This window comes from Apium graveolens, chromosome 5 (genome assembly GCF_009905375.1).
Source record: "Apium graveolens cultivar Ventura chromosome 5, ASM990537v1, whole genome shotgun sequence".
NCBI lineage: Eukaryota > Viridiplantae > Streptophyta > Magnoliopsida > Apiales > Apiaceae > Apium > Apium graveolens.
Genome location: NC_133651.1, coordinates 31,004,365 through 31,015,420, shown reverse-complemented (window position 1 = coordinate 31,015,420; position 11,056 = coordinate 31,004,365). Strand labels below are relative to the sequence as shown.

General features: G+C 33.8%; 1 protein-coding gene across 1 annotated transcript; it reads left to right on the top strand.

Annotated features, from left to right (window-relative positions):
• The first annotated feature begins 2,720 nt into the window (after positions 1 to 2,720).
• Positions 2,721 to 7,147, top strand: LOC141723787 (protein LOWER TEMPERATURE 1). Its single transcript, XM_074525676.1, has 7 exons — positions 2,721 to 2,900; positions 3,870 to 3,915; positions 4,301 to 4,427; positions 4,598 to 4,674; positions 5,299 to 5,402; positions 6,733 to 6,786; positions 6,881 to 7,147. Exons 1-6 carry the CDS (start codon positions 2,763 to 2,765, stop codon positions 6,769 to 6,771), a joined length of 531 nt encoding a protein of 176 aa, XP_074381777.1. The 5' UTR covers positions 2,721 to 2,762; the 3' UTR covers positions 6,772 to 6,786; positions 6,881 to 7,147.
• The last annotated feature ends 3,909 nt before the right edge of the window (positions 7,148 to 11,056 follow it).

The following is an 11,056-nucleotide window of genomic DNA, read 5'->3' as shown; positions in this document are numbered from 1 at the left end:
AGCCTGTCTGGCAGGGCTACACTAATACAAGTTGTAAACTTGGCGAGCATATCTCTTTCTGGCGTTCTTGTTGTCAAGATCAAGGGCATTTCCTTCCGATATGGTCTTCACCTCTCCCTGATACCGTTCTTCGGGCGTCGGATTTCTTGTGTCAGTCTTTTCCAACTTATCTCCCTTAGGTCCCTTACAAACTCATTCAGCTCTCCCGCTTTGATCATTTTCTCTATCAATTTCTTCAAATGGAAATATTCATCGGTGTCATGTCCTTTATCCTGGTGATAGTCGCAGTACTTGTCTGTGTTCTTCTTATGAGCGGCCATTTTCATTTTGACGGGGCAGACGAAGCCTGGCTTTCCTTTAATCTCATGAGGAATCTTGGAGATCGGCGCGTTGAGAGGCGTAAACGCAGTCGAATCTCTATCTTTTCACCTTTCAATGCCTCTGTTAGTCTGATTTTTACCATCATTCCTATGATCATCCCTTCTGTTGCAGTTGGACCCTCGAGAATATGCATAGCGACCGGACTTCATGCTTCGATCCTCTCTTCGGGGTTCTCTATACCCCTGCAGGATCTTCATATTTCTTCGGATGTTCTCACCCCTCACATATATATCATTAAGGGACTTGAGGGGATATTCATAGAGTGAAGATAGGAGTTTCTTACATTTGGTCGGATCCAGTCTGGTGGTTAAGTATCCCATAGCCTCGTCTTGTTCAAATTGGTGACCTCACCCGCTTCCTCTTTGAATCTGGCTAGGTAGTCCCCCAATGACTCGTTCGCCCTTTGTCGGTAGTGGATGAGAGTCTCGGTTTCCTTCTCTCTTTGACACAGATGTGAGTAGTCACTGATGAACTTTCCCTTCAATTATTCATAGGAATGGATCGATCGTGGCCGAAGTGATTTGTACCACATCGAAGTCGCTCTTTTCAGGTATGTCTTGAACATCTTGCACATCATCATCTGGCTGTGACCCATGTCGGTCATTAACAATTCATATTTGTCACAATGGTCTTCGGGATCCCTCTCCTATTGAACTCTGTCATTTTGGGGAACTGTTTCTCTTCCCCTGGGAGAGGCCTGCCTTCGGTCATTACTAGTTCACAATTGAATCTATTATCCCCAAACATGGCCTTTTCAAGCCTGGACAGCCTGGTGCCAGACACATCGCCTTCTTCTTCCTGGTCGGAGTCCGAAGTCAGAGCGACCTTCGTTCTCCTCCTCCTGTGGTGTGAGTCAGAGTTCATGGACTCAACATAGACACGCTTCTCTTTTCGAGAGCTTTCCCCCATTCGGTTTTCTCAAGCGACGCCCTGAGCGCATCTCTTCTAATTCCAACTCCTCCCTTATCAGCTTGATGACCTTAAGTTTCCGTGCGTTGACTTCCCTTTTCTTAGCCCTCGCCTGTTCAGCCTCATCAACCTCTTTGGATTTTCCTTTTTCCTTGTCCAGTTTCTCAGCCCTCAGCTTCCTCAACATTGCTTGTTCCTTAGGGGTTGGGATTATTTCGGCTTCCTCATCGAAATCCAGTTTCAGATTCCGGGGGGTGATCACAAATTGTAAAGTGTGATTGGGTTTTGGATTTGTGAACCCCGGAGGGTCGTGTTCATCGTTTCCGTTAGTCATCGTTTCAGATCTCAGTACTTAATCCCGTATTCCCACAAGCGACGCCAAATGTTATAACCTAATTTTTGTCGACCGCGTCTTCGCCCTGATAAATAGACTTCGGCCTGTAAAGAGAAGAATGCGATGGATGATCCCCTGATTCACCTCCGGTGTGAGAATAAGTTAATAGGTTTTGGTGTGGATAATTTAGAATACGAGATAGTGCTGTAAATTGTGTGTGTTTTTCCTTTTTACGTGTATATAAATAACCTGTATGTTAACGTTCATCTCCCACCATCTTCGGCCAGTTCCACCAAAAGGGGAAAGTGGACGTTGTAGCTCAATTGACCACGTCGTCACATTTATTGGGCCGGTCCACCTTCAGCTTCATGTCTTGACCCCCATCGGCCATGGACATTTTAAATCCTCTTCATCCTACACGGACAAGATGGGTCTAATGAGATGGGCCTCCAACACTAACTTTTTTTCAAATGAGAGTTCCTTGTTTAAGTTAAACGAGCTGAAATTTGTAACCGAAATTGGCTCGAGTTTACTCCCAAGCTGAACGAGTTAGGTTTATAAGATCGAGCCGAGTTGGCTCTCGAACTAAATACTTAAAAAATAAAAAATATTAAAATATAATTTATAAATTATTAATTTTTTTTTAAAAAAATAATTAAATAAATTTTAAACGAGTTTGAGCATAATCGAGTTCGGTCATATTAGACTTATATAAATTTTACAAATATTTACTTCTAACCACAAATATTCAATAATCCAAAAATTATGAATAAGGGATTAAAATGAAGTTATAATACATTTTTAATTAAAGTTTAACTTGAATTGAATTGAAATTTTGTGATCCAAACACAATTTATTTATGCCTAACATTATTTTAAAAAGCAGAAATTGACATTATTCGATAAATTAATTTTTTAGTGATTGATCGGATAATCGATAATTAATTAGATTGATTAATTAGAATATTAATTGGATTTATTTAATAAAATTTAAAATTAATTAATTTATTAAACTAAATATATAAATTTAAGAAAAAAATATAATGATTAATCGAATTTCAATAAAATGGATAATTTTTAGAACAGGGGTGTCAAGCAGCCTTTTTATCTAGACATTCCCTCTATATTTGGGGGGCACAATGAGTAACAATTTAGGCGCCAAATCAAATCTAATGGCCGGCTCTTCGTCTTCATCGGCCGCCGGAGCTTCAAAATTCCTCTCCAATCTCCCCAATCGCGGCCTCTTATCTTCCTCCACTGTCCACTCCACTAATCCGGTCATTTCCCCTCTCTTTCATTTTATACTTTATTTTATTAAACCCTAACTCACTTTATATCATTTTTATCATGAATTATTCTTATTCTAGTCACTTTTTTGCGTTTAGTAGTTAGTTTAATTGTGAAAATATTGCAACTTGAATTGTTAATTGCTGATGATTTGTTCAATTTTAGCTCGTACCAGTTAGGGTTTTGCTCTTTTGTAAAATTGAAGTGTTTGTTTGGATTGTTGTTTAATGTTGCTATGGCGTATTTGATCGTAATTACGTATGCTAGGAAGCACTGCAAATTTTGTTGGGGGCACTTTATATATAAGGATCAATTGTCGCTAAGATCAATTGTTTTTGTCTTTTTTATATCGACTTTATAAATTTATTATATGTAAGAGCTAAAAATTTTGTTTTTACAACCTTTCTATTTTCACTGCGGTCCTATAAATACAAACAATATAGGGTCACAGTTTTTTTCAAGTGGGGGCACTTGATAAAATATATGTATTTTTTCGTTAAATTATTAATTGAAATTTATTGCTCCAGGGCATGCGTTCCCGTAGGTCTCTGCTTAGATCCACCCTTGCTAGGAAGCTATAGTAGAGATCAGTTAGAAAGTATAGTAATAGTACGCGTTGATCTATTAATTTTGGTATTTTTGCAAGCATTCTAATAATACACTTGGGTCTTAATTGACATGAGTTTGTAATTGTATTCTTTAGTATGTAAGAATGTTGACGGGGAATTATTGTTAATAAAGTGTAGAGTTATGAGGTTGACTGAAGTTTTGTTTTTCTTGTGCGCGGTTGAGGCAGTAAAGGGCTGCCTAAAGTTCGGAGGGTCGTTCTACTTTTTTCTATAAAAGATGATTCTGTTATTAACATAGCCTGTTTTATATATTAAATTTTAAGGCCCTAACCTTGTAATTGACTGATTGACTTAAGTGCATTTTCTTTGTTATTCACTTAATTCTGGCAGGGTGGCATGCGTGTTTATGTATGCGAACATGACACATCACCTCCAGGTATTTTTTGTACATTTTGCCATTTACCTTTAAGTTCATAAATGAGTATTATGTTGTATCATGATCGATTTCTAATTTTGTTTATCTATAATTTCTTAACTCCTTGTCAAGTATTTAATGTTCACATTTTCCATTAAGTTTAATAATTAACCAAGGTATCAGCGACTAATAGTTTAGATTCAGTTTTGAACGTAAATTACCTAGTCATGCATGAAATTATGTTTATATATCTGCAAATTAAACCTAAGTAGCATAACTTATGTTACTTAAGTTAAAAAGGGTTATTGACGCATTTACTCATACTATTTGGGTTTTGACTAGAATTTAGATATCTTTGTACTATGTATGTTATTGGTTACTTAACTTTTTATGTTTTAATGTCCAGAGAACCAGCTGATAAAAACGAACCAGACTAACATTCTAATCAGGTCTCTTGTTCTCAAGAAACGGAAGGTAGATTCAATTTCAAAAGATGGAAAGGCTGTTTCTGTTACTGAGAGTTCTAGAAAGAGGTCTGTTTTGTGTTTCTATTTGTGTGTACACTGCTTTGTGTTCTCTTTTTAAAACCTTAGTCAACCAGGACTTGAGTTTTATGTATTTGAATAAGTAATGCCATTATGCCTTGAGTTTTTCCCTCTTCTTCTGCCTTGTAAAAATTAAATTAAATAGTATTATCTTTCAGGGCTCCAGAAAGAATCGTGGAGGGAAGAACTCCTTCCAAGAGGGGCATGTCAAATACTCAAAATAGTTCTCATCCAGGTATGATATGTAATCGTTTACTCTTCCACGCTTAGAATACTGAGATGAAATATGTGGATAGGGGATTCTATGGTTTTACGGTGACGATGATGAATCCAGTCTAATGTCTTATAATTACTTTGTATACATTATTTGTGTCTGGATAATATATTCATGTTCTCAATGTATCTATTTTCTTTTTTTTTCCCAACAAGTTCTTATTTATTTTAAATATGTCTTCTCAGGGACATGTTTTTGAGGATTAATATTTCCATGGTGTTGAACTATCTGATTTTTTTAGACAAAAGCTAATCCTTAAATTGTCTTATGTACGAATGTAATCTTTTTTATATAATATCTAATTTGGTCACTATGAAGGGACAATAAAATACACCCTCCCTGACAAAAAATAAGAAAATGAAATACCACCCTCTAACTGTCTCCATGGTAATTTTTAAGCAATGACTTTTCGTGCTATTTTCTGTTCTGAACAGTTCTACTAATTTCTTCTAAAAATGTGCTGCATATGCGAAAGTGAAACAGTGAAAGGTCTTCTTACCTTGTTGTACTTGGTAAAATCATGGTAAATGTAGACGCTGTTCCATTATCTCTTAAGTATCTAAATGGTATTAATATTTTATTCAGAGGGATCTAAATCTCGTGCACCTGAAAAGGATCTTCAGAGTTTAACAGTGGAAAGACTGCGTGCAGTTTTAAAAGAGAAAGGTCTTTCAGCAAGGGGGAAGAAGGCAAGAATCTATGCACTTCCAAGTTTTTTATGTTGCAGTGTCTTACTGAAAGCTATTGTATAGATTTCAATTATCTAACATTTTAGCTGTTATTTTTGTTTCTTGGAAATGTCTTCAACACGTACCCCCTTAACAGGGAAACAGAGGATAACTCTTAACAGGAAACAACATATTAGTAACATAATTGTGTTTTATACAAACTCTACTTAATGCTTCTTTGTTCTGGTCTTCCTTGATCTATGAAGCATGAGTGTAAAAATTAAAATTTAGGTTGGAGGGGGGGGGGGGCGGCAATTAAAAATTTATATTTATAATATATAATTCATCATGAAAAAAAAAGGTGCATCAGATCAAAACATAAGTCTGTTGTTCATTAGTACTGACATAATATTCGATATCCATTTCACACCTGACATAATGTTAAATAGTCAACTTCACACTTAGCACTAAAACTTAAAGGTATTACCAATGATTAACTAACCATATCTAGTTATCAACTAAGTAAATATAATAACTAAATATTACCAAATACTGAGTTATATGCATAGTCAATACATCAGTTTGTATAGAATAGTCGAAAGTCATAGTATACGTACATTAAAGAGTTCAACTGCCAAACCCTTGTTAGTCCCTAAGCTATGTCGCCTTAATGTAATTTTGTCCTCTTGTCGTTTGGTGTTTGGCTGTTACATTAAGTACATGTTTAAACCTAAGCAGAGTTTGTTGCAGTGACAAGTAGTTATTGTGGATTAAAGGAAAGCATAAATATAGGCAAGTATGGGAAGGAACTTGATGTGGGACATGTTTAATAAAGGAAAAGGGGTCTCGAGATTAAAAGTCTTGAAAATGAAGATTAAGTCATATTATAATGAATTGGAATCATCTGGAATAAATTAGAGTGAAAAGGGTTACTGTACAGAGTCACAACCATACTTACAATGAGTCCAACTAATATTGGATTATTGGTCAAACTCAAACTCTGAACTTATACTCTCTATTCCAAGTAAAAGATGACTACTGACTTCAATATCCCTCATCAGAAGTTCCCCATGTATATGGAAGTGAATTTAATAATAATCATAACAAAATTAAGTTGTCCTGAATCCCTGAACTATCTTTATAGTCCTGCCTGCAAGTGCTAACGTTTCAACATACTGTTACATAGCAGAATCAAATTCTTGTTCACGAGTTAAGTAGTGGTATCATGTCAACCACTAGCCTGGGTATTTCCTGTTTTTAGCCCCAAATGAGCATTAACTGCCATATTTGTTCCTGTTCACATACTTTATTGATTGATATTTGCAATACTCATAATGAATCACATGTGCAGGATGAATTGGTTGCACGCTTGAGAGGTGTAAATGGCTAAGTCATGTTTCAGGAGGTGCGATTGATTAGCTTAAATGACTATTTAAATATGTACGTAAATTGTTGAATTTCTTAGTATAGATCTAATTGGTGTTCATTGGTGTGGGTAGGGTGAACCGGAGTCCAAATTGTACACTGTTGTGGATGCTTCATGGCTAAAAAACTAATTCTGCCATCTGAATTTGTGCAACTTCCAACACCAGAAAAGTAGTTTTTCTATGTTCATTTGATGTGAGTTATTTATCAGTATTTGGATATGGTTTAGATTGCATCTAGCTTCTTTCCGCTCTAATATGTATTCTCTAGAAATGGATTGCAACCGAGTAAATTAATGTTATTATAAATCTGTGTACTGAGCATTTGACCTTTTATTTTTATGTTTGGTTTATGACATTTTTGCTCCCAGCAGAACAAATTGTGAACTCTGTCCGTAACTCAATTTATGTTATTTGGTTATTCAGTTATTTCGGTTTTTCTACCAAAATACTGAAATAGACCCAATATCCGAAATCAAAAATAATTATAAAATATTTATTTATATTATGTATTTTTCAGTTTGTTTCAGTTCTGGTTTTTTCTTGTTCTGTTTCTGGTCTGCTGATGAATTGGCCTGGCCTTCTATTTTATTTAACTGCAGAGTGCAGACTGATTACTCTCTGCAGACTGCATTAGCTAATAATATATTTCTATTTTTATTTTTAATTACTGGTGTAGGCATGTAGTGACTTAGTTTATGAGTTCAATGACTTGCTTAACATACTTATACTTGGTTCTTACTGGAAAAAGTGGCAAGTGACAAGGGGGTGGCTTTAACCTCCTGGCCTTCAAGTTTGTAATTTTATTTTCGTATTTTCGTTTTACTAATTGATGACAATATTTTATTTGTATTAACTAGCATTCTGATAACTTACTTAATTATTATGTTTGTTTTGTATATTTCTCTAGTTTTCAATTTCAGGAGCCTGGTAGGCTGGTACCACTTGAGAATATTTATATTGTTCTTTAGTTTTTGCATCTTTTTCATATTCGTTTTTTTTTTTTGTTTTCGGTTTTACCCAGAATATGCAATTTGGTTCAGTAAAATAACCACGGTTATTAGTTCAATTCTAAATTTTGAGCTTATTCACTATTTGGTAACTGAAACAAAATTTGGACTTTATATACTCGGCCCTATGAACTCCCAGGAGAAGCTATTACCACTGACATGGATAAAACTAAAGGAGCTGACTTGAGTCTTTAATGTCGCATAGTTTGTGCTTTATTGTCATGCCCACAGGACTAAATCCAATGTTGTGATGGCCACAATAATAGGACAACTGAGAATGAAATTGAAGGGTTTGTGTCTGTGTGCCACTGCATGGTCTCATCCCAGACTCTTGACCCACAACAGTTGAGTCACCTTCCATTTTTGTTATATTTGTCTAGCGAGCCTCATAAGGGTCTTATAGCCGTGTATTTAGGTTTGGAATTTAGGGCCTTGGTGTCCTATCTATAAATTCAGAAAATGTAGTTGTAGTTTGTTTCCATCATCCATGTGATGCGACTTGGGAGATGGGTTTTCAATTTTTTTGTATAGTATCTGTTAATTCTTTTTAAACTAAATGCCGGGCCGTTCGAACTGCGAACCTCTAGTTTAGATAGGTCTGTCTGAGTCTGTGTTAGTCATATTTTAACATCTCAAAATGTGCTGTAAACTCATGTCTACACTCTCTCGAACTTGAGGTTTACATGAATGAATGTTGGTGATATATTATGAACTGTGTTTATGTATGCTGTACAATTTTATATTGTCATCCATATAAATACAGAAGGTCCATCCTGTTATCCATGAGTTTGGACTCTCAGCAAAACATAATTGGTAGTTTACCCATCAATCATTTCGAGTTTATTATGAGCTAATGGTTGGTGCAGCAGTGGTTGAGTTTTTTACTATTTGCGGGAGGTTAAGAGTTCGACTCTTACGTGTGTGTGTGTAATTAATTAGGAAAAAATAAATAATTTGCAAAAAAAAGTTGGATATAGATTACCCATCCATTGTTGTTGATAAGCATGGTGGACTTGCTTATGTCGATAAGGAGTATATATGTGTATATGTGTGTTATAGTCAGTATATTGAAGCACGTGATATGTGGAAGATAGGTGAACAGTGTGTATTGGTTTCCCACGTGATAGCTGTGGTTGCAACTTGCAACTCACAACTGGTGCCTGGGGGTCTAGTACAAGTCTACAAATTTGCTTATACCAGCAGCAAGCACGAAGGGCCCCCTTAAGGGGCCATTCAGTTCCACTTGTTTTGATTCGTCGACCCAAGAAAGAGTCACCAGCCGCAGACATAACAGGCTATATTATTGCCCACATATGTTGTGTAGAATCAGTCGTCCTTCCACATTTTCCTCACGTGTTTCATATGCGTTTCCCTAACAGATTGTGCACGTGTTTATATGTGCGTCTTATTTTACTTGGTCATTTTGTAAATACAAACTTTATAACCATCAAAGTGAATTTGTTTCAAACATGCAACTGCAACGTACATACTTGATTGGAATAGATTAGCTAGGGGTATGAAAGACAGTAGATGTTGATCTGGATTGATTGCAACAAATCACCACTTATAACTCAATTGTACAAGTTTTGAATTGAACTTTCTGCAAGACCATTTCCGTTAAACACTACGGTACCTGTCAAGACTCCCCTAATCATATCTATAGGAATGTTTTTTTTGTTAAAAGGTGTGTTCAAATAACATGTCATTTATCAATTAAATATAATAAAATTTAATAAATAATTATTATACTAATATACAGTGAACTTGAATATAACATTAAAGTTAGTTGACAGTAATAATCAAATATCATCATAATACTCATTTAAATTAGTAACTTTTTAGATATTAAAATATATTAGGTTAAAACCCGTGCAATGCATGGACTGAGCTTCTAAATTTTCACTGAACCAGTCAAATTATATTTATGTCACCTTCTTTCAATTCTCAATGTAACAATTTTATATTTTGTCATTTTACTTAATATTATTCATCTTTTATTAAAAAAATAATTTCCTTGTCCTCTTAATAGTATACAAACACATGTAGTGAATTTTGTGAATAAAAGAGTTTGTAAAATTTTAAATTTCATGTTTTGTATTCAGAAGATAAAAGTTTAATTTAAATTAATTATGAATGAATAAAAAATAATTAAATGTATAATTATTTGAATTAAAATAGAAAAATACGTAAACTTTCTTTGAAGCTTATATATATTAGGGATGTCAATACATGCATTACTTTTTATATAGAGATGAACTATTATTTAAAACTATAAATATATAGTTTATTTCATTTTTCATCATATATAGTTATAAATTTTAATTACCTAATTAATGATAAATTGCACAATTTTTTTATTTAAAAATTATTGTAATTTGATGAAATTGTTTAAAATGGTTTTGTAGTAAAATCACAGTTATCCAAAATTATTATACAATAGAATCAAATTTAAAATCATTTTTTTTTCAAATTTCAATTGTTAAATTTTTTATTATATTTAAATATATAATTATCATTCTACGTTAGCAATAAATTTGATAAAATTTTATAATAGAACCAAGGTATAAAAATGGTTCGCTCTTGAAAAAAAACATATATATATATATATATTTAAAAAAATATTTTCATTTTTAATATGTTGTATTATCTAAAAATTATTAGTAATTGTACTTATTTACAGTCTAGTTTTTAAAGTTGGCTAATTATTACAAAATGATAAAATTTTAGCTTATCAAAAAAATATTTTAATTATATATATTTTAATTTAAACAACTTTCAATAAAAAGAATTATCGAATATTATCAACCACTCAACCACAAACAGGTTAATGTTATCATTCAGAAATTTAAATAATTTTATCAAACAATCTTATTTATTACTATTGAGATTATTATAATTTTGTTCAGATTTAACAAATGAGCCCTCAGGACTCTAATATTTCTCAAAATATCCTCATCCTATTCTAGAAATACATGTTTAGTCAAAATTCCATAAAAGAACTAAATGGATTAAAATAGGTGGACTTTAAACATAAAAAATCACTTTCCAATATGTGACCGCCAACCACATTATGTATTGTACTAATCAAAGAACAAAACCAATAATTTATTCAAAATCTAAATTTGGTAGCTACGTTATGGCCCCTTTGCTCCAACAGCACATTACCCCCCTTAAACACGTACATCTACGCGGGACATCCATAACATCACAATTATATAATAATACCCCCAACACAAAAACA